The following is a 25765-nucleotide window of genomic DNA, read 5'->3' on the forward strand; positions in this document are numbered from 1 at the left end:
CGCTCGCACCCGCCTTGGCCTGGCGCCACCCGCTCACGTGCTCCACCATCCATCCCGCTGTGGTCCCACTCTCATCAGGTCCATTGGGTTGGCAGTGCCTCCCATTGCCAGTGCTGCATCGCCAATGCCCACCATGTTCCATGCCGCCCCCTGGTGGTCAGTGCACATTATAGTGAGCAGTCAAATTCCCTCCCACCTGCCCGGCTGAGGAGACAATTTGTATATTAGGCTTTTATTATATAGGATGGAAGGGGGTCCTGCCCCAGAAGAGGAGAGGGTGCTGTGGGAACCGGGGGACAGAAGACTTTAATCTGCAGGGCCCAGCGGGAGCAGCATCAGGTGGCAATGGACCTGGCTTTGCCAAGGGACTGGGCTGGGAAAAGGGAGCAAAGGCATTCCAGAGACAGAAACTGCATGAATGGGTGGTGGACTGTGGTTCCACCACATCTCCCATCCCACACGCACTTATTACCATGTGCCTGTGACATCGCTCCCATCGAGAGCTGTGTGCACCTCTGTAGAAAGCAGGACCCCTGTATCATTCAGGGACCCAGTGCAAATTGAACATTTGGCCCCTGTTCAACAAGGATTAAGAATTTTTAGGCAGCAACAGCAGAGAGTGGGTCCTTCTGAGAGTGGGCCCTGTTGGATCGTGCCCCTCGCAAGCCCACGGAGCCGGCCCTGACTGTGGGGCCCACCATACAACCCAGGCACTCAACAGTCCCGTGTGCCCAGGTGTGTGAGGTTGACTGGCTCCAGACCTCCTACGGCTCTTTCCCTTCCCGGCCTCAATTCTTTGCAGTGCAGAATGAATTGTGTCCAGAGAGCTGACCTCTGCCCGTGGTTCTAGAGAGGTGACCTCTAAAGCTTGGAATGCCCTGCCTGATAGGAGTGTCTCTGTTTCCCCGGGCCTTGGGCAACACAGGATAATCTACAACCTACAAGGTGGGGTCTGGGTCATGTAGTATCAGCCTGACCCCTGAGGCCACCACGGGGGTGGTCAGACATGTCTACATGGCCAACCCCCAGTGAAAACTCTGGTGAGTGTCCCTGGCAGGCGCCCTAGGGTGCGAGTGTCACCATCGCTGCTGGAAGGAGTGAGTGCTGTCTGCGTGTGACTTTCCTGGATGCGCATGCCTCCCTGGTCTCTCCTGGCCCCCACCTTTTGGGCTTCTTCCCTTTGCTGATTTTGCTCTGCATCCTTTTGCTGTAATAAACCATAACCACAACTATAATGGTTTTTTTTTTTAGTTAAGTCCTTCTAGCAAGTTATTGAATCTGAGCATGGTCTTGGGCATCCCGGAACTGCACTTGCCTATCCTCCACCCCTGTACCCCAGGATCACCTGCCAGATAGACTCCTTGCTCCCAAAGCCATGGCCCCCTTCTGCTCCTGGGAGAACCCAACTCCAGCAGTGGACAAACCAAAGCTAGGATAAGCCACACAGCTTTGATGGAACCAAAGAAAACGAACAGAAACACTTGTGTCATGATTAGAATGGGGACACCAACAATTTGATGTTCTTTAAAAAAAAAAAAAGCAAAACCATTGACAACAGTATGGTGAGGGGGGTTGGAGGGAGGTAAAGAGGTTAAAGGGGGAATAAATGGTGATGGAAGGAGACTTGACTTGGGTTGATAAACACACAATACCATGTACAGATGATGAATTGTAGAATTGTATACCTGAAACTTATGCAATTTTTAGTAACCAATATCATGCTAATAAATTCAATAAAAAATTAATAAATCATAAAAACAAAACCAACCATTGCCTCCCATCCTAGAGATGTATTACCAAGATCCCACAGCTGGCAGGCACAGAGCTGGGACTCAAACAAGGTCTGTGTGACTTATGCGCCATGCCCTTGGCCATGTCCAGGCCCACACAGTGGTCTGCAGTTCAGTGGGACCCAAGACCATCCAAAGGCTCATTACCAGCCAGACCTCTGTGACAACCGACTCTCTTAAACCCACCTCTGTACTGTGTGTGCTCCATCTCCTCCGCCCAACCAAGAAGCAGGGTTTGCCATGCATTACAGAGGATCTTTATTTATAATGCAAAAAAAATTATAAATCACTTTTGGACTGTTTTGAGTTCTGTAAAACAACTTGTAAAAAATGTAGCCACTCCTTTGCAAGAAGTTCCTGTGTGTGTTGATCTCCTGGGCACCATCAGCGTGGTCCAGGGTGCGGGGAGTGTGTATGTCCAGAAGAAAGCCTCTCCCTGGCACCCTGACGGCCACCACCATGGCCTGGGGTCAGCAAGAATGTGTAGGCATCAGAGGTCCGTCCACCAATGGGGCCAGGGAAACATCATTCTGCAAGCATGCAGGGCTGACCCCCTGCTCATCTTGCCGCACTTCTCCTGGTCCAGTGCCGAAACCACTCTCCTATCCAGCTTACTCAGCACTTCTGTCCCAGGCGGCTACGCCCCCCTGGGGGACACGTGGAACGAGGGATGACCAGAGCCGGAGCCAGAGCCAACAAATCCCAGACCTGCGCTTCCTTCTCAGGCTTCAGGGTCTATTTCTCCATCCTCCGGACATGACCCTGTCTCTTCCAGCCAGACTAGGAGGCAAGAGGGGGATCAACATGTGGATGGATCCCCCACCCGCTTCAGGCCCCTCTCCCTGGGAGCTCTGGGGCCAGTGCCTGCGGGTTCCTTGCTTTGTATCACCTCCCTCAGATCCTCCCCTATATGGGCAGTGGTGCCAATGGATGTTGAGAGGGGATCCCAATGATGGTGGGTCTCACGGATCCCCATGCACCCCTCACCCCACACTCAATGCTGAGCTCCCAGGGTCCCTGGCTAAGGTTCCTGGGATTGCGCACCCCCCAGGGCGGGGCAGTTCTAGAGGTGCGGATTTGATGCTTAGAGAGTGGAGACCTGCTTCAAGTCAGCAGGTGGCCAGGCAGGGCTGGGCTTCTCTTTGATTCCTCGCTGCCCGGGGAAGCCCCACGTACTGGTATCTAATCATCACCCAGAGCCCTCAGGCCTGCAGGAAGTGCCACCCAGGTCTGGTGGTCTTTCCTTCTGCCCTAAATATCACTGGTGAGAATATCCACAACACACCACAGAAATCAGCCCTTGACCTTCCTGTCTTTAATCTTCTACAACCTCTCTGAGGCACTATTATTGTCTCCATTTTACAGATGGAGAAACCGAGGCTTGGGGAGGTGGAGCTTCCTGTTCAAAGTCACATGCTGATGAGTATTAGAGCCAGGATCCAAACTCAGGGTTTCTGACTCCACACCTGTGCTCTTTCTCCCATGCTTCCCTTCTCTGAATGAGGAGAGCGGAGGGTCAGGTCTGAGCTCTGCCTCGGACAGGCCAGGAGGGGACCCCTGTGCTGGTCCCTCTGCACTAATCTGCCCCTGGAATTGCTTAAGCTTAAAAGGAACCTCTCCCCTGTGTTAGGAATCCCCCTGGGGTCCAGGGCCTCCAGATGCTCACCCCACAGACCTTGTAGAGTAACTACGAGTCTCCCCTGCACTCGCATGGCCCCAGGAGCAGGGAAGGTGGTTAGGATCCCATTAAACAGATGGGGACACTGAGGCTCAGAGAGGGGAGGGAGTGTGATGGCAGAGCCAAGGACCTGGGCCTCCACTGCCCGCACTGAGCTCTTGGTTAGACATTGGAGCAGAAGCCCAGCTCTCTCTTGCTTCGCTGCAAGCCCTTGGGTGGGTCACTCGCCTTCTCTGTGGACCTCAGCTTCCTTGTCTGTAAACTGAGATGAGGACGGTACTCACAGGCCTTAGGGTTGGAATGAGAAATAAGATTTGATAAAAGCATTTAGACCCGGTGCCTGTCACTTGGGAAGGTGACATAGGAATGTGACCCATTACAATCCTTCCTGAGCATGGCCCAGCCCCGGTAACAGCACAGGCCTGGTCCGGAGTCCAACCTCTTTCTCTAGTCACTTGCCCTGCTGGGCAAGCTGAGATCCAAACTCTACACATTTAGAAAAGTGTGCCTAAGATCCCCCCAGCAGACTTCCATGAGCTCCACATTAGCCTTGTCAGCCTGTGTCCCCCTAAAGGCCAGGTAGGACTCACGCCTCGATGGCAGGTGGGCTGAATGGAGGGCGTCTAGACTAGGGGTCCACAGGTAAGTTCTATATCACGCAGCCTGGGTCTGAATCCAACTCTGCCTCTTACCAGCTGTATGACAAGTGTCTCCACCTCTCTGAACCTCAGTCTACCCATCCATGAAATGGGGATGCAAACTAGACCTAATTCAGACTTACTATTAGGACTCAATTGCTGCTATCAGAATCATTACTTATTTATTTATTTATTATTATTATTATTATTAGTAGTAGTAGTAGTAGTATTATTCACAACAGCAACCTCAGAACCTAGCACAGGTCTGGTTCAATAAATCTGCTTAATGAATAAATGAACAATCTGTCTGACCAGCCCCAACAGTATCCACAGAGGGGCACGTGGGGACACCAGTGTCAGCCTCTCCCTCTCACCCTCTCTCTGGGAACAATTCCATCTTCTCTCCCCTCCCTGCAGTGAGCTACATCCGGAAGGCCCAGAGAGCAGCCCCAGCCCGGCGTGGGCATATTTCCAAGCCTGTCCTGTCCAGCTGAACCTCTGCAGCCAGCAAGATGGAGCGCCGGTCGCCTGGCTAGCAGGGGAAGGCGCATCCATCAATTACCTTGGCGAGCCTGCCCAACCTCATCCATCACTCGCTCAGCTGCCGGGAGGGATTGTCTAGCTAATTACTTAACATGCCACCTCTTGCTGAGGCTGAGCCACAGTGAGGGGCCCACGGTGGAGATCTGAGGGTAAATTTTTAATAAATCCAGGGAGGTGGGGACATGAACTCAGACCCAGAGCACAGAATGGGGCCCCTTGAGCTGTCCCCAGCCCAACTCCCCCCCTCACCCCCATCCCCAACCTGGCAGCGGGGCAGGGTGGCCTCACCTGTCCTCCTGGAGTCCCTTGGCAGCATCATGCCTGTAGGGGTCGGGGGGGTGATGATGATGTTGGGCACATCCAGGTGCTTATCGTTCAGGACAGGGGCCTCATCGTGGCTGCTGCTGCTGCTGACACACATTTTAAAGCCTGAGAGGGCAGGCCATGGAACACACACACACACACATGACAGAGAGACAAGCATCAGTGGCTGCTGGGGAACTGCCCACCTCTGGCTGCCTGCCTGCTTCCCTCCCCTCACCGTCACTGTGAGTCCTGACAACTCTCAGGAAAGAGGGCATTGCTGTCCCACTCCACATATGAGAAAACTGAGGCTCGGGACAGTTAAATGACACACCCAACGACCTTGCGTAACACGGAGAGGACAGTGAGTTTTACCTGCTTTGTTCATGAATATAACTTAAGTGCCTAGAATGTGTCTGACACATAGCAGCAAGTACTCAAAACATGACTCTGAACGGATGAAAGCAACAGAGCTTGAATTGGAAGCCAGGCCTGAGTGGAAGCCATGCGTGAAGTCACCTCTCCCATTAATGATTTTCTAAAGGCGTTTGTGTAAGATCGGTGTTGTTTCTTCCTCACGTGTTAGGCTGAACTCACCAGTGAAACTGTCTGGGCTTGGAATTTCCTTTGTGCAAAGACTTTGATTACAAATTTAGTTCTTTTCTTTCTTAAAATATATTTTTATTGATTTCAGAGAGGAAGGGAGAGAGAGATAGAAACATCAATGATGAGAGAGAATCATTGATCGTCCACTTCCTACAGGCCCACAGTGGGGATCGAGCCCACAACCTCGGCATGTGCCCTGACAGGGAATCGAACTGTGACTTCCTGGTTCATAGATCAAAGCTCAACCACTGAGCCATGCTGGTTGGGCACAAATTTAATAGAGGTGGGGCTCCTTAGCTTTTCTGTTTTCAACTGGTGTCAATTTTGGTAAAGTTGTGCTTTTCAAGAACTTGTCCATTTCTTCTAAGGTGTTAAATTCCTTGTCCCACCTCGCCCATAAATTAAGTACAGGTAATGTGGCCAAGCTCAGTTACAGACCTCCACCTGATCCAGAAGCACCCGTTCCATTCACACCACCAAATACCTTCCTCCACTCTTCCCACCGAGTCAATAGCATCACATCTGCCAGAAATCAGAGCGAGGGCCTTTCCTCCTCACCTCCAACCCCCAGCCAATTTAATCAACCTGCAAGCCTGCTGATGCCACCCCTCAATATCTCTGACACCCTTCCTTCTCCCTCCTATGCACCCAACTAGTCCTTCCATCTCCTGGTTTCTCCCTCTTCAGTCTGCCCTCCAAACAGCAGCCAGAAACTGCGGATACCACATACCAACTTAGAACACTCGCTAGCTCTTATCAATAGCTATAAGCAGCATTCCCAAAGTGTGTTCCCTGGAACACAGGCCTCCTGAGGCTCCCTTGGGAAGGGGTTTTGTGATCAAATGAGTTTGGGAATCCCATCTACTCTATCCCACTCTCAGAGAGAATTAAAGGTTGTGGTAAGTCCTGCAGTAAAGGAGCTGCTTTAATTGTGCTAAACCCTGGGCTTCCTGAACTTAAATATTAAATAACCTTAGAGTCTGTTAACATCTCACAGAAGCATGAGCCATAAAATACACTGTTGATCATAAATGTTGATCATAAATTAAAAGTCAGCCCCTAAGCCTAGTTTTGAGCCTTCACAATCTGGCCCAAACTATCTGCAGCCTCATTCCCTGCCACCTGCTCACCCTCTCCAAACTGCTCATAGTTTCCTCCATACACTGGCCTTTCCAGCCCCTTCCTGCCCTTGTACAGGCTGATCCCCCTGCCTGGAAAGCTCTTCTTCCTTTACCATGGTAACGAGCTCCTGTTCATCCCTCAAAATCTATCACAATAGGCTCTTCTTTGGGGAACATGCCCCAGCAAATCTGGTCCCGCCCTCCTTTGTCCATTTACACTCATTCATTCGTCAATCTTCCAGCATTGATCACACTGTATTGAAATGATTCGTTCTTAATTCTGTCTCCCTTTACTGTGAGCATCTGGAAGGTAGCACTATCTCACTTGAGTCTGGCATAGTAACTGGGACAGAGCAGTAGGAGTGCTTTAAATTTACGTTGAAACACACACACACACACACACACACACACACTCCAGGCACTACCAAGCTGGGTGTTAAAATCCTTATTTCTAAGCTCTGCCACTTTGATTTTCCCCAATCAGCCCTAGACTGGGACGGTATTCGCTCAAGTATTTGGGCCCCTAGCCAACAGCAGGAGCTGAGCAATGGGATGATTATTATTCCTACTGCGTCTCAGGCCAACCCCAGCACCATCGGGACAGTGCGCCCGAGTGACCCTATAGGGTCAGTGTGGTGGTTCTCAGGTATGTCCCTGAGAGGTGGAGTCTAAGGCCACGCCCCTTTAGTGTGGGACAGACTTAGGGTGAATTCTAATGAATACAATAAGACCTGAAGGGATGTGGGGGAGGGGGGAAGCTTCCAGGGGGAGGTCATAAAAGATATTACAACTTCCTCCCTGTTCTTCTTCTGGGGGAAGCCAGCTGCCATGTTTGAGGGCAGGCAAGCAGCCTGTGAAGAAGCCCATGTGGTGAGGAACTGAGGCCTCCAGCCAACAGCCATGTGAAGGAGCCACCTAGGAAGTTGGTTCTCCAGCCCAGCCAAGCCCTCACTCAGATAAGACTGAGGCCAGGCCAACAGCTTGAATGTTGGTTGCCTCACAAGAGACCCTGAGCCTGAACCTCCCGTCAAAGTCATTCCTGAATTCCCAACCCACAGAAACTGAGATAATGTTTAAGCCACTAAATTTGGGGGTAATTTGTTACACAGCAATAGATAACTTGGAACCCCAATCCTGTTTCCTTCTTGGGGAGCCCCTGTGGCCCCCTAAATCTACCAGGCTGGTTAGTTCTATGAGCCCCTCAAGAGCACCCACCAAAGCCTCTGCCAACTTGATCTAAAGCAGTGGTTTTCAAGCCGTCTTTAAAGCAGCAGAGCCACTCTTCCTGCAATCTTACCCAGAAGCCCAGAATTCTATCTAATAAAAGAGTAATATGCAGATTGACCATCACTCCAAGACACAAGATGGCCACCCCCATGTGGTCAAAGATGGCTGCCCCCATGTGGACACAAGATGGCCGCCACAAGATGGCTGACAGGGGAGGGCAGCTGTGGGCAGTTAGGGGTGACCAGGCCAGCAGAGGAGGGAAGTTGGGGGGGGGGGGACCAGGCCTGCAGGAGAGGGCAGTTGTGGGCGATCAGGCAAGCAGGGAGGGCAGTTAGGGGTGACCGGGCCTGCAGGGGAGGGCAGTTGGGGGAGAGCAGGCCAGCAGGGGAGGACAGTTGGGGGAGACCAGGCCAGCAGGGGAGGACAGTTGGGGGGGACCCAGGCCTGCAGGGGAGGACAGTTAGGAGCAACCGGGCCTGTAGGGGAGGGCAGGTGGGGGGGACCAGGACTACAGTGGAAGACAGTTTGGGGGGACCCAGGCCTGCAGGGGAGGACAGTTGGGGGGGACCCAGGCCAGCAGGGGAGGGCAGCTAGGGTGGACCAGGCCTGCAGGGGAGGGCAGATGGGGAGGTGACCTGGCCTGCAGTGGAGGACAGTTGAGGGGGACCCAGGCCTGCAGGGGAGTGCAGTTGGGGGGGACCAGGCCTGTAGGGGAGAGCAGATGGGGGTGACCAGGCCTGCAGGGGAGGACAGTTAGGGGCAACCAGACTGGCAGGGGAGGGTAGTTAGGGGTGACCAGGACAGCAGGGGAGTGCAGTTGGGGGGGGACCAGGCCTGTAGGGGAGAGCAGATGGGGGTGACCAGGCCTGCAGGGGAGGACAGTTAGGGGCAACCAGACTGGCAGGGGAGGGTAGTTAGGGGTGACCAGGCCTGCAGGGGAGGACAGTTAGGGGCAACCAGACTGGCAGGGGAGGGCAGTTAGAGGTGACCAGGACAGCAGGGGAGGGCAGTTAGGGGCAATTGGGCCAGCCGGGGAGCAGTTAAGCATCGATCAGGCTGGCAGGGGAGTGGTTAGGGGGTGAACAGGCTGGCAGGCAGAAGCAGTTAGGGGCAATCAGGCAGAGGCAGGCGAGTGGTTGGGAGCCAGCAGTCCTGGATTGTGAGAGGGATGTCTGACTGCCCATTTAGGCCCGATCCCACCGGTCGGACATCCCTCAAGGGGTCCCAGATTGAAGAGGGTGCAGGCTGGGCTGAGGGACACGCCTCCCCGTGCACGAATTTCGTGCACCGGGCCTCTAGTGTAAAATAAAAGGAAGTCACGAAGAGAAGGCCCTCCCATTATCACTGGTAACAGTTGGCATTTACAGAGCATTGCCGCATGTCAGACACAGAACTGAGCGCCTTCATGACTACCCTGAGAGGTGCGAAGTGCAAGCAGTCCCATCTCAGAGATGTGGAGACTGAGGACCAGAGAGAGTAAAAGCTTACAGAGTTGAACAGCGTGTGGCAAAGCCAAGATCTGAACCCAAACCCAAGTCTGTCTGATTCTTCTTATAACCACAATCCTAATATATAAAAAGCCAGGGGCTGTCGTGACCAAAACAACTGGATGGATGACCAAACAGCAGGCTGCATGGGGTGACAAGACTGGCAGGGGAGTTAGTGAGGGACGACCAAACAACTGATCAGCAGGCTGCGTGGGGCAACCAGGCCGGCAGGGGGGGCAATGAGGGATGACCAGGCTGGCGGGGGGGGGGGGGGTGTGCAGTTATGGGTGACCAGGCCAGTGGGGGTGGGGGGGTGCAGTTAGGGGCAACCAGGCCAGCAGATGGGGGTAGTTAGGGGTGACCAGGCCGGCAGTGGGGGGCAGTTGGGGGCAACCAGGCTGGTGGGGGCGGGGGCAGTTGGGGCAACCAGGACAGCAGGGGGGGCAGTTAGGGGTGATCAGCCCGACAGGCAGAGGCAGTTAGGGGCGATCAGGCTGGCAGGCAGAGGCAGTTAGGAGCGATCAGGTAGGCAGGCAGGTGAGCAGTTAGGAGCCAGCAGTCCCGGATTGTGAGAGGGATGTCCTGGGATCAGGCCTAAACCGGCAGTCAGACATCCCCTGAGGGGTCCCAGATTGGAGAGGGTGAAGGCTGGACTGAGGCCCCCCCCCTGCACGAATTTTGTGCACCAGGCCTCTAGTTATATATAAAGGAGCTGGAAAACTTTATGAAAAGGGAGGGACAGTAAATATTTTTTACTTTGGGGGCTATGCAGTCTCTGTTACAACTACTCAATTTTGCCACTGTATCTGGAAAGCAGCCATGACAGCATATAAATGAATGTACATGAATGGGTGTGGCTGTGTTCCAATAAAACTTTATTTACAAAAAAGGACAGCAGGCCTGATTTCTGTGGTTTGCCAATTCAGCTCTCTAACATCCCAGCGGACTTTGGATCAGGGACCTGCATGGTGTCCTAACTAGCAATAATAGAACCTCAAAAACCTGAGGCTCTTAAATGCCAAAACCAAAAAAACAAAATTCCAAACCTGGCTGCTGTTGGGTAGTGACAGTACCAGCCTCTGAAGGGCAGTGGGCACATGCAATGAATGAATTCACATAAAGCTCCTTCCCAGCAGGTGGGGCCCAAGGGGTGCTCAATGCCTGTTAGCTTCTCTGTAATCATCCATAAAGAGCGTCTCAGGGAGTGCCCACAACAAAAGGAAGCTCTGATTACTGTTATCTGTGACAGAAGGGAGCCTCCCGGCTCAGTCTCTAAGGCCCCTTCTTCGGTGAATATTCCAAAGTTCTTAAAATAAAATGCTAATAGAGAAAAGCCACACTCCTCTCAGGGCCCCCCATTTGCATGTTAACATGTTCTGGGAGCTTGGTGACAAAGACACATTCTTAATCAGGAAGCATCCGGTCACTCAGTGGGCCCTGGAGAGATGCTAGAGGGAGAGAGGAAGGAGGGAGGGAGGAAGGAATGAGGAGGGAGGAGGGTGGCACTCCAGCTCCTCTCAAATCCCCAGGCTGCCTAATCTCCAAGCAGAGGTGGCTGAGCAGGAGGGAAAAACTCTCAAGAGATAAAGCCGACTTTGGGATTAACAACAAATGCCAACCCTGCCCCAGACTAGGTGCTCATTTGTGCTAAATCCAGAATTGTATTTCTTAATTACCTGCCGGCCTCTGGCCATTAAGAGCCCATTTCCTGAGGGGAAGAGCTGGGCTGGGGTTCCAGGGCACGGGAATCCAAGGAAGGAAGAGGCAGGGAGGGGATCCAGCACCCAGATGCATTCCAAGATCTCAGGGTGTGATGGAAGCTTCTGCAGGAAGCCCTCAATAGGCCTTGATTGGGCCCTGCTGGTCTTGGGCCTGGAGATAGAGCAAGCCAGACTGCCACACTTGGCTCCCGGAGCCGGCCTTCCGGCGGGTGAAAGGGGGAAGTGCTGTAACTGAGGTTCGACTGACCTCCTCTGCAACCTGGCTCTGCCCTTTTCCTGTTGGCTGCCCAAAGCAATCACCTGGGAAGTTTAAAAACAGTGATGTGGTCCCTGACTGGTTTGGCTCAGAAGATAGAGCATCAGCCTGCGGACTGAAGGGTCCCGGGTTCGACTCTGCCCAGGTTGCGGACTTGATCCCCACCCAGCGAGGGGCGTGCACGATGCGGCCTATCCACAAGTCTCTCTCATCGGTGATGTTTCTATCTCTCCCTCTCCCTTGCTCTCTGAAATCAATAAAAATACTTAAAACACACACACACACACACACACACACACACACACACACACACACAGTGAGTGGGACCACACCCCAGGGGCCTGGTGTCACTGCTTACCATCAGGACTTCTAAAAGCTCCCAGGAGAGTCTCAGAGCCAGGATTGGGAACCCCCAAGCTAGGGTGACTGGGAACTGGTGGCTTTCCTCTACGAGCCTCAGTTTCCTCAGGTGTAAAACTGGAGTTAGACTATTTTTGTAGGAATAAAATACCTAGTGTGGGGAGCGGGGCTGCCAAGTGTAGGAGACATGACCAACAGGAGCCAGCAGGCCAGGGCCTGAGGGGTCCTGGGGGGATGTGAGGAGTGTTGCTGCCTCCTGCTGAGACCAGCCACCCCTTCTGCAGCACCCCTGTGCCAGGCTCTGGGCTGAGCCTACCATTTTCACTAATCCTCATACACTCCCTCGGGGTGGAAACTAGAACCATGGCCATTCTCCAGGTGAGAAAACCAAGGCTTAGAGAATGGACATGATGAGAAAACCGAGGGAGGCCCACAACAAGTGGAGGCCAGGTGGCTCCAGGCCCGAGTGCCCACCTCGCCCCTCTGGTATCAGCTAACACTTCTCAGCCTTCAGAAGCCCTAAGCCACACAGGCCTATTTCAGGATGCTCCAGGGCCCTAGGGCCAGGGCACCGTTCCCTACGCCTGCTCTCAGCAATCTCCAGGCCACCACCACCCACAGCCTAGCAGTGGTGGAGCCAAGGGCAGGTGCTGCTCTTCCACAGCCATCACGGCTCAAGGTCGCCCTCTGCTGGTTCATTTAAAAATGATGCTCAGGCTGGAGCTCTGGTGCCAGCTCTAAGACCCTCCCTGCCTGAGACCTTGTTCCTAGGATGGGGTCCACTCTTCCCCAAGACACCATTTCACACACAGTAGGCCTGCCAGACCCAGAATGCAGTGGGAGGCCAAGTAGGGTGCCATCATTATGTGCGTTTTGCAGGCACACACTTGATAAACATAAGCTGTTATTAGTAGCACGAGATTCCAATCTTGGCACTTATTCAGGGATTCAGCCAATACTGAGCACCTCCTGGGTGCCACCCCCCACTTGAGTTGGGTCAGGGACCTTGTCCCATCCTTTCAGTTGAACAGCTGGAGTTTTCCCTATTGGGTTGGAATGGCCACAGGCTCCGGAAGGAAGAACAACTCAGTTCTCCTGCTCCCTTGCCTGCAGCACAGGCATAAAGCCCAGCCCAGAGCTGGGCCAGGAGTGGGGCTCAGTCAATAGGCACTTATTGTGCACCTACTATTTGCTAAGCATCGTTCCAAGTGTGGGGACACAGCAGAGAATAAAATAATCTCAACTGATATTTTCCTTCTCCTTCCCCACACTGCCTTCCTATGCCTCCAGGCCCCAGGGGACCCCAAAGAGTGCAGGGTCAGCTGGAAAAAATAGGGATGGTTCCCAGTGACCCAGGCAGCTGTTGGGACAGGCCCATGCCACTGAGTAAGGATGGCACCACAGGAGGCCAGGGGCTGTGTAAAGACCCCATGGGAATTCATTATTGTTCCTCCTAACATTGCTGACAGTGTGAGAAGCCCATCTGCCAGCTGGGCACAATGAGGCACAGAGAAGTCAGGGACCTTGCCCAGGGTCATGTGGGGTTTGCTGCTGAGCCTGGCCTCCCTGGAGCCAGCAAGCAAATAAACACCTCCCAGAGCTGGGTTAGTGATAGGAGGAGCAAGATGATGGGAGGGAGCATCAGGATGGGGAGAGACATGGGAATCAGAAAAGGCCTCCCAGAGGGGACCAATCCCAGAGCAGCAGGAAAGATGGAGGAGAGGGCATTCACGTCAGCCACAGCATGCACAAAGGCCCTGGGGCAGGGACACGGAGTGCGGGGCCAGCACTAATTCCTCAGAGATGACCAGGCATCTGGATTTAGTGCAGATCTTTCAAAAAACAAACCAACAAATGCCTCTGAGGGTTTCAGATGCACTTAATCTTTTTTTTTTTTTAATTCCAATTCAAAGGAAAGCCTTGCATTATTATGGATGAGACCAGGGCAGTGTGGCAGTTTTACCTTCTGGAGGCAGCCGGCCCAATGGAGATGGCAGTGGATGTTTTAAATCTCTTTTTAATTAAGGAAAAAGCTCTGGCTTGCGTCAGGGATGAACTGCTGGAGAGAGAACCTGGGAGGAGGAGCCAGAGAGAGGCTCTAGCACAGCAAGGTGGGGGGATGTGTTCACCTCTCTGATTGTCCCTGCTCCACACCCACCTGCCTGCCCCAAGCAGGAACTCTGCAGCCCTCCCTCCTGCCAGCCCTTCCCAGTTCCAGCAGCGGGTTCCTCCTCCTCCTAGCACCAGCCCCCTGGGGCTGCTCCAGGGTCTCAGCCACAGTTTGGTGGTCTGGGCAAGCAGCCCCCCTCCTGCCCTCAGTCTACTCATCTCGAAAATCGACACAAGATCACGGTGAGAGGCGCTGGCCTGTGGTAAATGCTTGATGTGGGAAACCCAGGGCTCCTCAGGGTGGATGTTTGGACTAGATCAGTCTTTGTGGTGGGCTGCCCTGTGCATTGTAGGGAGTTTAGAAGCATCCCTGGGCTCTGGGTGTTGTAGCACCTTTCTTTTTTTCTTTTTTTTTTTAAATATGTTTTATTGATTTTTTACAGAGAGGAAGGGAGAGGGATAGAGAGTTAGAAACATCGATGAGAGAAACATCGATCAGCTGCCTCCTGTACACCCCCCACTGGGGATGTGCCCGCAGCCAAGGTACATGCCCTTGACCGGAATCGAACCTGGGACCCCTCAGTCCACAGGCCGATGCTCTATCCACTGAGCCAAATGGGCCAGGGCTGTAGCACCTTTCAATGGTGACAACAAAAAATGTCTCCGGACACTCTGAAGTGTCTCCTGGGGGTGGGGACACTTTTTTTTAAAGTGTACTAAAAGGTATGTCCTATGCAACATTTGGGACATACTTACACTAGATAATTATTCCTTGTTTATCTGAAATTCAAAAATAACTAGGCATCCTGTTTTATGTATTTTTGCCTCCTATATCTGGCAACTCTACCAGTTGGGGGAGTAACAAGTCATAGCAGCCATAGCAGATGTCCAAGAGCTGCTGTTCCCTCTGTCCCGTCCCTGCGTGGCCCCACTGCAGGCCTGCGCGGCTGGGACTACGGGATGGCCCGAGCCTGAAGGACTGGCATCCCCAGTCTGCCCTTCACCAGCTGTGTGAACTGAGCGAGTTTCTTACCCCCTCTGAGCCTGTTTCCTCGGCTGCAAAGGGGCTATGTTCGAGACGGCAACACACGGTTGGCCCCTTGCTGGACTAAAGATTCGAACTTTCACCCTGGATCATAAAACTGTAACCTGCAAGGCTCTCAGAAGGACTCATGGTATTAAGTGGAAAGTGTCTGGGGCAGCCGGGCCAATAGCAAGGGCTTAGTGGGGCTATGTCATTAGGATGTGGTTACTGCTATTTATCTGAAACAGGGGCAATTAGACAAGGAGAGTCCAGGGCCAGGTTCTCAGGGCCAGACAGGTGCCCCACTCCTCTCTCCCTAGTCTCAGCCCTGCCCCAGGTTATGCTCTCTCTGGGTGCAGCCCCTGCCCCATGACCAGCAGATGAGCAGGTAAAAGGCCTGTGTCCCTCGATCCGGGACAACTCTGAAGGCCACACCAGCTCCAGAGCACCCATGGCACCATGAAGACTGAGCTGTTCCGAAGCCCACCTGCCCTCAGCCAGCCTGGCTTCCCACCGTCCATGGCAGGCATTGATGCCACGGGCCCTCCCAGGCCATGGGTCTGTCCTGCCACCCTGGATAGGCCAAGGACAGTTATCTGTCTGTGTGCTGGACTCCTGGCCAAGTTAGCTACCTCTCAAGGTGGGTACCAGGCTCGCTCACTATTGCTTGGGTCGCTCACTATTGCTGGCCCACAGTCATAAGTAAAGTTTTAAAGACCTTTCGAAAGGGCAGGAAGAGTCTGGGTACATCTTAGCAATAACCATGGCCTCGTGGTGACTTCTGTGCCCACCGCGCCCCAGGCGCCGCTCCCAGCTCCTGACATGCCCCTTCCATTTCAACAACAGCCCTGCCGCGGTGCCCATTTATAGTTAAAAACAAGAAGCTCCGGCTCAGGGAGCTGAAGAGCCTCAGCCAAGTCACATGAGACTGGGACTTGTCGGACCAGAGCCCCTGAGCTTTGCACTGGCCTGTGGCGGGCTCCGTGCGGCCTGCAAAGCACAAAGCGAAACGATGGGGAGGAGGGAAGGTCAGCGGGGGAGATGGGCGCAACCCTGCCTGGGCCCAGAGTCACGTCTGCACCCTGCCCGGCAGCTGTACCCCCATCCTGGCCTCTGAAGATTCCTTGGAAACCATGCCCCCAGGAGGGAGAAGGGCAATTCCTGGGGACCAGGCTGCTCAGCCTCCTGGCCAGCTGCACTCCGGCAGGTGATCAGTGGCTAGCACAGCCCTCCTTCTCCCCAAAGGCTCGCTCTTCATCCTTTATGCATTCCAAATACTTCCAGAGCACCTGGTCCACGCGAGGCTCTGAGGAACCTGCCCGGCAAGAAGACGTAGGGGTGGGAGTGGGGCACGTCTGGGTGCCCAGTCACATTCCTGATGCCTTCCGGGCCCCAGCTCGGTCACATTGGGCAGGGAGTTTTACCGCCGGATGCCTCAGTTTCCTCATCTGTCTGCTGGGGATGATGACCAACTCTCCTCCAAATGGGAAGACAGGAGTGAACCCGGCTGGTGAGCACTGGACTCCCTCCAGGGCTGCGTGACGGCACGGCTGCCCCAGCCAGGTCCTGGGTCTCCAAGAGATTGTTCATTTCGCAAGCACTGATTGTGTCCCTACTGGATGCCGACCGGGCCAGGTACAGGCTTTGGGGATGAGCAGGGTGGCTGTGGTTCGTGGCCCTGTGGAACTGGGTGAGTAAGGGGGAGCTGTGGCCTGAGAATTGCTGTGTGCTAGGACTGTCTCCTCCTACCTGCTGTGACACTTGACTTCCACAATGGAGGCCCTCCCTCTCTCTTTAGGGAAGACAGCAGGTGCCAGAGCAGCCGTGGGCAAACTACGGCCCGCGGGCCGGATCCGGCTGTTCTATCCGGTTCTCTTGCTCTCCCCTCCGCTCCTTTACTTTGAATTTATATTAGTTCACACAAACACTCCATCCATGCTTTTGTTCCGGCCCTCCGGTCCAGTTTAAGAACCCATTGTGGCCCTCGAGTCAAAAAGTTTGCCCACCCCTGTGCCAGAGGTTTAGCTTAAGAAGACAGGGGTCTAAGTCCCTGCTGTGAGCCCCAGGCTGCTCTCTCCAGGACAGGGCAGGGAAGGGCAAAATCAGGCGCCACCTGCTTCAGCATTTAAAATAGGTTTGGATTTTCCACTCCTCCTCTGAGAAGGCAGGCTGGGGGTCTCCCAGACCCCCGAGACCCTATCTCCTGGGCAGAGATCTGTTCGGAAGGTTCCAGAAAAAGCCCTGGATTGGAGCCTACATACCTGGGTTCTCAGCCAAGCTAATGCCCTTGGTACCTTGGGCAGTCAGTCTGCACCTTGGGCTGCATAAAGCTTCATAAACACACGGGTGCCCAGGACCCACCCACACCAACCAAACCCTACCCTGGAGCGTGGGCCAGGCCTGCGCATGTTTGAAAGCCTGCCACGTGACCGTGATGTGCAGCAGAGGTTGAGACCCCTGGTCTGGAATGATTGTAGTGCTTCCTGTTACTTAAAAACAAAATTCTTGATACCACACCTCAGGTCCCACAGCCCTGCCTGCCCAGTGACCCCAGCTCCTCCTGCTCAACCCCTATTCCTGCCACACTTGCCTCTGCAATGCTCATCACCTCACCAAGCTTGTTCCTGTCTCAGGGCCTATGCATCTGCTGGAATGCTGTTCCCTCTGCCTGGCACACTGTTCCCTGCATCGTGACAGCTGGCTCCATGACAGAGAGGACCTTGCCCATCGCGTGCCCCTCTATTGCACAACTTTGTTTAATTCCCTTCACAGCTCTCGTCACAAAATCTACCAATCTTGCGTGTTCACACATTCATTTCTGTCTCTCCCACGGAGCTCTGTGACGTTCACTGCCGTGTCCGTGGGCTTGGTACAGTGCCTGGCATGCAGTAGGTGCTCAATAACCGTTTGCCAAACAAATGAGAAGTCACACCAGGATATAGCTCTGGTCTGGGCTCTGTCCCCAGGGGAAGGGAGCGCCTACTGTGTGTCAGGCTCTATTCCAGCAGGTGTAGGGTGGGCAGAACAGACCCCTGCCAGTGGCGCTGCCGACAGCGAGGTTAGGGTCCTCCTCCATGGTCCCCATGGACAGGAAGCCGCAGCCCATTTCACAGATGGGAACCCGGAAGCTCAGTATATTAAGACATTGACCTTAGCCATTTTCCATCTTGTGACTTACCTTCATACATATCAAGCTCCCACTCATTCTGAAAACTACTCAAAATGTTATTAGCCAAGCCCTAACCGGTTTGGCTCAGTGGATAGAGCATCAGCCCGCGGACTGAAAGGTCCCAGGTTCGATTCCGGTCAAGGGCATGTACCTTGGTTGCGGGCACAGCCCCAGTAGGATGTGTGCAGGAGGCAGCTGATCAATGTTTCTCTCTCATTGATGTTTCTAACTCTCTATCCCTCTCCCTTCCTCTCTGTAAAAAGTCAATAAAATATATTTTTTTAAAAATGTATTAGCCAAGTGACTGTCTTTTATCCCCTCTCTTTTCTTGGAGCTCCCCAACCCTATTAATGTAAAATCCCAAATTCCCTGCCCACTCCAGCAGGCTGCTGCTGTTCCCGGCCTTTGCCCATGCATTTCCTGCTGCCTGGAAGGCTGTCTGCTTCTCGGCTCTTCCTCAGTGATGCCATCCCTACCAGGTGGGCCAGGCTGGTCTCCGTCCTAGCACGCAGCAGTCAGTACTCAGCCGACACTTCACCACCACTCCCACCACCCCCACAACTCCCCTGGTTCCTCAGGATCAGAAACCACGGCTGCCCTGCTCATCCCTGAAGTCCTGACCCGGCCCTGGGCTGCACACAGTAGGTATTGCAATCAATGTTTGTGCTATGAACAACCTCAACCAATTCTGGATCACAGCGGTGGGACCGCGGAACCAAGTGTTCGCACTAGAATGGGGCATATGGTGTGACTCATTTTCGCTGTGACCTGGGGACTAGCCTTGGACCTCCAACACCAATCAGAAAAATAGGCATCGTAATTGCCAGCCCACAACTGCCCCCCATACACACCTAGGTCACAGGCCGAGTGGAGGAGAGGCTCTGAGCCCCAGGAAGGGAGATGGGAGGAACGCCTGCGCCCAGGAGGCCAGGGTGTGGGAGCTGTACGTGTCCTTCTTGGTCCTCACCATCACCATCATCACACACTCAGCAGGAGAGACTGTCAAAATCCACCACCATCAGCCCAATCCCAACTGTGGGGCATTCGACCAAACACCTGAGCAGCTGTCCTCGAAGTGGTTGTCACAGAGATACAAAAACGTCACAGGGACAGGGAACGGTCACAGCCCAGAGGAGCCGAAGGAGACTTGACAAGGAAACGTAAGGTGGGATCCTGGCACAGGACAAGGGTACCGGATGAAAACTAAGGCCATCGGAATAGAGTACGGACTTTAAAATAATGTGCCTGTATCAATCCATTGACTGTAATGAGTGTTCCAAACTAACGTCTGATAGGATGTCAGCTACAGCATGAGGTGGCTGGGGGTATATGGGAGCTCTGTGCTCCCTTCACAATTTTTCTATAAATCTAAAACTCTTGTTTAAAAAAAAAAAAAGCCTATTTCATCTCCTGGCCTTTTCTCACCGGGCCCCAAGCTGCCCAGAAGGCCAGTTATCGGGAACTGTCTCAGGAGCCATATGGTGATGCCAGAATTCGCTGGGGCTGGAGCTGGCACCCTCCAGGAGCCCCAGAGAACACTCTGTGCCCCCGCCCCCCCACCCCCAAGGAAGCCCCTCCCTCCAGTCTAACTTTCCTTGTGGAGGTCTCCACACAACTGGAGGAGCTGTCTCCAGGCAGGGAAGGTGCCAATGGCCGGATGGACAGCAAATCCTGTCCACTGGACGTTGGTTTTAGTGCTCATCTCAGATACTTCTTGAAACCTGGCCCTGGAGATGTTCCCATTCATCATTCCATTTTTTAATTATTTTTTAAAAATATATATATTTTATTGATATTTTACATAGAGGAAGGGAGAGGGAGAGTTAGAAACATCGATGAGAGAGAAACATCGATCAGCTGCCTCCTGCACACCTCCTACTGGGGATGTGTGCCCATAACCAAGGTATGTGCCCTTGACCGGAATCGAACCTGGGACCTTTCAGTCCGCAGGCTGACGCTCTATCCACTGAGCCAAACCGGTTTCGGCACATCATTCCATTTTACAGATGGGGAAACTGAGGCTTGGGAATGTGTAGTGAGTTGCACAAGGTTGCAATTAGTCAGGGGCAGAAGGGGATTCGAACTCAGATATCTCTGACCCCTGAGCCACTTTGCCAGTGGTTCTCAAACTTTAGTAGGCGCCAGAATCCCCCTATGTTTTGTTAACAACCCCAGCGCTTCGGACTCAGTAGGACAGGGTGGGTCCCGAGAATTCGCATGTCTAATTCCCAGGTGATGCGCAGGGTGCAAGTCTGAGGATGCCCCCGAGAACCACGCGCTGTGTCCTGGGCAGTGCCACCTGCTGCTGACGGCAGAGAATGTGTTAGGAACCAGGGAATCCACCACCCTCCCTGCCATCTGCTGAACCAAGTCCCTCCAGACAGGCCACGTGACCCTGAGCCAGTGAGAGCTCCCCTATGCCTCAGTCTCCCTGTCCGTAAAATTACTTACGTCGCTCAGCTTTACTGAGGATGAAATGAGAAAACTGGGGGCACATGCTTTGGGAGCAGTGCCAGGCTCACAGGGATGCCCACCCAGCAGACGCCAGCCTGGACACTAAGGAGGTGCTCTTGGACCGTGGAACATTCCGATACATCACGGCTGCTATGGCCAGGCCCTTGAGAGAAGGACCCCACTTTCAGTGCCCACTCTCACTAGCTGGTGTGGCTCCATGGCTGAGTGTTGACATGCACCAAGAGGTCACCAGTTCGATTCCTGGTCAGGGCATATGCCTGGGTTGAGGGCTCAATCCCCTGAAGGGTGTGTGCAGGAGGCAGCCGATGGATGTTTCTATCTCTCTATCCCTCTACCTTCCACTCTCTCTAAAATCAATAAAACATTTTAAAATATGTAAAAAGAAAATTTTGTAAGTGCCCACTCTCCTTTGAAACCAGAAACAAAAGTATTTAGGCTTCCTGGTATGCCTCTCTCCAACGTCACTGCCTAGGGACCTCCCACCTTGCCTGAGTCTTCACTGCCAGGCAGGGGAAGCACATTCCGGCCCACACGCAGGAGGCTCAGCGGCGAAGGGATTGTAGTGGGCTGAGTAGAGTTCCCCCCAAATGCAAAATTCAAGTCCATCCAGAACCTCAGAATGTGACCTTATTTGGAAATAAGGTCCTTACAGATGTAATTAGTTAAGGATCTTGTGATGAGATCATCTTGGATTTAATACTGGTTCTAAGTCTAAAGACTGATGTCTTCATAAGAGAAAGGACATAGAAACACAGGGAGAAGCTCATGTGGAGACAAAGGCAGAGACTGGGGTGATGTGGCCACAAGCCAAGGGATGCCGGGAGCCCCTCGGAGCTGGAAGAGGCAGGAAGGATCCTCCCCACGTGCCTTCAGAGGAAGCATGGCCTTGGAGTTAGGGCTTCTAGCTCCAGAACTGAGAGTGAATTAATTTCTGTGGTTTTAAGCCTCTCCCACCCCAGTTTTAGTCATGTTACGGCAGGCACAGGACACTAAGACACCATATAACAGGGTCAAAGTGAAGACTGAAGAGCTTGTGTGGATGAAGTTTCTACAGTGGCTACTTTAAAAGTCAAATTAAAGCCTTTTCCTCTGGGTGTGCAGGAAGTAGCTGATCAATGATTCTCTCTCATCATTGATGTTTCTATTTCTCTCTCTTCCTCTCTGAAATCAATTATATACATATATACTAGAGGCCCGATGCACGAAAAATCATGCAAGAGTAGGCCTTCCTTCCCCCAGCTGCCGGCACCGGCTTCCCTCTGGCACCTGGGACCCGGGCTTCCCTCGAACCCCCGGCTTTGTCTGGAAGGTCATCCAGAAGGACATCTGGTCTAATTAGCACATTACGCTTTTATTATTATAGATATATACCTATATATCAAACAAACAAACAAAAAGCCTTTTCCTCTGAAAAAGCTGTATGTGTGGTGGCTGACACCAGGCCTCTGGGACCAATTTGCCTGTGTTCAAACCCCACATAGGGACCAGCTGTGTGGCCCCAGGCAAACTGCACTGCCTCTCTGTGCCTCAGCTTCATCTGGGAACTGAGAATCCCAATAATACCCACTTTACGATGGGAGAAGGGGTGGGTGAGTCATTCACACAGAATGCAGAGAACAGGGCCCTGCCCAGGCTAAGCCCCCCAATAAGAATTCACCATTTATCCTAATTAGCTGACTTGGATTCTGATTGCTGGAACTTATCCCAAAGAAATAGTTTAAAAAGACAAAAAGCAAAGATGTTCAAAATGGCAGCATCTACAAAAGCAACAAGTAGGAAACAACCCAAAGACCAACTCTTCTTTTTAGTTTTGTTTTTTTTAATCCGCACCTGAGGCCATTCTTTCCATTGATTTTTTAAAGAGAGTGGGATGTGGGAAGGTGGGGGGCGGGGAGAGAAACATCGATGCGAGAGAGACACATTGATTGGTTGCCTCCCGCATATGCCCTGACCAAGGCTGGGGACTGAACCTGTAACCCAGGTACATGCCCTTGACCAGGAATTGAACCCGCAACCCTTGGCTGCATGGGCCGACGCTCCAACCACGGAGCCACACTGGCCAAGGCCTCAAGACCAACTCTTGACAGAACCTGATGCAGGCATTAAAGAACTGTGGAAACGATGCCGCCCTGGGAACAACAGCACTAGCACCGAAACATCAAATAAAAAAGAAACAAAAGACGGTGCACAGAACTGCACGTGCCAGTGCCGACAACCAGGTAAAACCGTACCTGCTGGCAGCCAGGGAGGAGAAGGCCATGGCCATCTGTGAGGGTCAAAGGGCTGTGCGGTGTCCGGCACGCTGAGGTTTCCTCGCATGGGACATATTCCTCACGGGGAAAGTGAGAACAAGACCCTGCAGAGAGTGTTGGGGCATCAGGGCTAACGGGCAGGGTTGTCTCGGTTTAGCACAGAGGGGTTCTGTGCCCTGCCCTCCCCAAGGCACACCCAAGCCGGTGTTGGCCGAGGCTGAGGGGAGGGCCAGAAGGCCGGCCCCAGAGAGCTAGCCATGAAAAATGTATGAGCAGACCTGCCTGGTACTGCTCCTGCAGTTCCAGCACTTAGCTCCTCCAGGGCCCGGCCGGAAGGAGCCCTTTTAGAAGCTCGTAGCCCAGGAGCACTCAGCATGCTGCTCTGCAGGCTTTCAGTGCCGGGGGGGGGGGGGGGTTGGGGGCCTCTTCCCAGGGACTCTCAGCATCTGCAGCTCCTGGGTCTCTCCCCAGGATGAGTCCCCAGCCTGCCTTGGGCCGGAAGAGAAGTGGCCCCAGAGGTCCCTTTAGGAGCTTGTTTTTGTCAAGAATGTCCTGACACAGCAGCCAAAAGTGGAAGCAGCCTGGGGTCCATCGAGGGATGAATGGATAAACCATACACACAGACTATTACTCAGCCTTATAAAGGAAACTCGGACACAGGCTACCATATGGCTGGACCTTGAGGACTTTATGCCGAGTCACCAAAAGACAAACACTGCACCATTCCCTATGTGAAGTCCCTAGAGCAGTCAAGTCCAGAGACAAAGTAGGATGGGAGTACCAGGGCTCAGGGGAGGCGGGTAGAGGGTTAGTTTTCCATGGGGCAGACTCAGTTTGGGAAGATGGAAAAGTTCTGGAGGTGGATGCTAGTGATGGTTGCACAACAACGTGAACGTGCTCAATGCCACTGAACTGTACCCTTAGACAGTTCAAGTGGTGATTTCTGTTAGGTATATTTTGCTACAATAAAAACAGAAACAAAAAGTGTGTTCTGACCACCTACTCTGTGCCGGGCACTGGGGAGACCCGCAGTGAAGTCTAAGGAAGAGGGTCCTGGACCTCTAAGGTTTGGTCTCTGGACCCAACCTTTGGACCTACATCTCCCATGGCTACTCACTCAGCAAGCACCGCCCCCAACTCCTGCCTGGGCTCAGCCTGGAGCCTCAGAGGGACCAGGCCCTGGAGGGACGTGGTTGTTTAGGACTCTCCAACACCCATGCCCATTTTGCGAACAACACCCTGATTTTCTCCAGGGGAACCACTGCTCCCTACTTGCACCCAGTCTGCGAGGCACTGTCCATCAAGTTGCCCCGCCCCCCACTGAAGGACAGGCGGGAGCCCGGAGCTGGACCAACCAGAGGCTCTCCTGGAGCTCACTCATCCCAGCTGAGGCACCTGAAGGAATGGAACCTGAAGGATATGGCCCTTCATCCCGGCATGACCTTCCGGGCCTCCTGACTTCCTGTGGCGGAGGGAAGGAGCCAGGGCCGGCCCCAGACATCCAGGAGGAGAGTCAGGGCTGCTGAGCACGCTGCGTGTGGGAGGGGCCACCAGGGAGACTCCCAGGTTCCAGGCTGGGGAGACGTGGGGCAGGGGAGCACTTGTTATGCAATAACGAATGGGCTTTGAGGGGAGGTCTCCGTGTGGGCCATATTGGTCTGGGTGCCCCTGGGTCATTCAGACTCTGGACAGAAAGGTCTGGAGCACAGGACAGAGGTCTGGGCTGCCTCTGCCAACACCTACAACCCTTCTCAGTGATACTGTGTCCTTCTAGAACTTTCTCCCTGCTGGCTTTTCCCCCCTCCCAACTTGCCTTCCCCAGCCTCTGGCAGGCCGAACCTGTTATTTCGGTGATAACAGGCCAGCAGGGTGGAGAGCAAATACCCTGTGCATGCCTGGCACCCACTTCTACAGCCTCTTGTCCCTTCCTCCCCACAGCCTGGAATTCATGCCTCTGCGAAGGAAACTGAGGCCCAGGGGGCGCTGCCACGTCCCCAGGTCACTCAACTGCCCACGAAAGGAAAGGCCTGGAGAAGCCCTCAAAGTCAGAGCAAGCACTTAAAGGGTGCCTACTGTGTGCAGTGGAGGGTCTCCTTCCTCTCCACGGCTGCAACACTAGGGGCTCAGCTCTACCCTCCCACCCTGTCCTGCCCCATCTCACCCCCCCCCCCGCCACACCCTCTCACCCCACATCAGAGCTGGTGAGGGAGAGCCGCCCGCCTTACCTTTCAGACAGGACAGCTTAAGCCCCATGTCGGCGCCTCCGCCTGCCTGCAGAGAAAGGAGAGGTTTGTTTGTATTGGCCACGTGTGCCCAGGCCCCCACCCCCAGCCCTGATGGGTGCACAACAGGAAGTAGTGGGGAGAGAAACCGAGGCCTCCAGGTCGTGGTGCCTGCTGACTACATCTGGGCTGAATTTGCTCAAAGCTGAGTCTGTGCTGGCGGAAAAAACTTTCAGGCGCCTCAGAGCTAAATATACCGGAGGCCGGCTGCGGTCTCGGTAAAGGTGATGGTGAGGGCGTGGTCGGGCTGACAAAGCGGAACCCACATCACCTGGTCTTTGCTTTCAGGGGCCACAGATGCTGGCTGACTTCGTGGTGACTAAGGACCTCCTGATGTGAGGACCCTCAGCCAGGCTGCGGGGGTGGCCCGAAGCCCACCATGATGGGTTTCCCCCTTCTAAAATGCAGTCTTTGGAAATGTAACAGATGAAGCTATAAGGGGTGTGAGCCTCCAGCCCATGAGCATTAAAACTGTCCCAACCAGTGCTCCCACGATCTTCCTGCAATGTGATGCCTCCTTAGCGTTCTGAATAATCAATGAATAGAGGCAGCAGCTGGCAGTGCTCTTGACATTCAATCCTCCGCAACAGCCCTGTGAGGTGCTATTTCTGCCCCCATTTTACAGATGTGGAAATCAAGGCTCAGAGAGTGGTGTCACCTGCCCAAGGCCACCCAGCTTACAAAGAGTGGAGCTGGGGTTCTAACCCCGGATTGCCCTGATCCC

At 53.6% G+C, this 25765-nt stretch overlaps 1 protein-coding gene across 1 annotated transcript in view; it reads right to left on the reverse strand.

Moving 5' to 3' along the window:
* Window positions 1–2027: 2027 nt before the first annotated feature.
* LOC308236284 (uncharacterized protein C16orf74) overlaps window positions 2028–25765 on the reverse strand; it is a 34053-nt gene continuing 10315 nt past the window's right edge. Inside the window, exons 2-4 of the mRNA XM_080645784.1 lie at window positions 24985–25030; window positions 4938–5078; window positions 2028–2570 (exon numbers count right to left, since the gene is read on the reverse strand). Coding sequence (XP_080501910.1) covers window positions 2512–2570; window positions 4938–5078; window positions 24985–25012 — 228 coding nt within the window. The 5' untranslated portion in view covers window positions 25013–25030 and the 3' untranslated portion in view covers window positions 2028–2511. The remainder of the gene's footprint in view (window positions 2571–4937; window positions 5079–24984; window positions 25031–25765) is intronic.

The sequence above is a fragment of the Plecotus auritus genome, assembly GCF_963455305.1.
Source record: "Plecotus auritus genome assembly, chromosome: 10".
Classification (NCBI taxonomy): Eukaryota; Metazoa; Chordata; class Mammalia; order Chiroptera; family Vespertilionidae; genus Plecotus; species Plecotus auritus.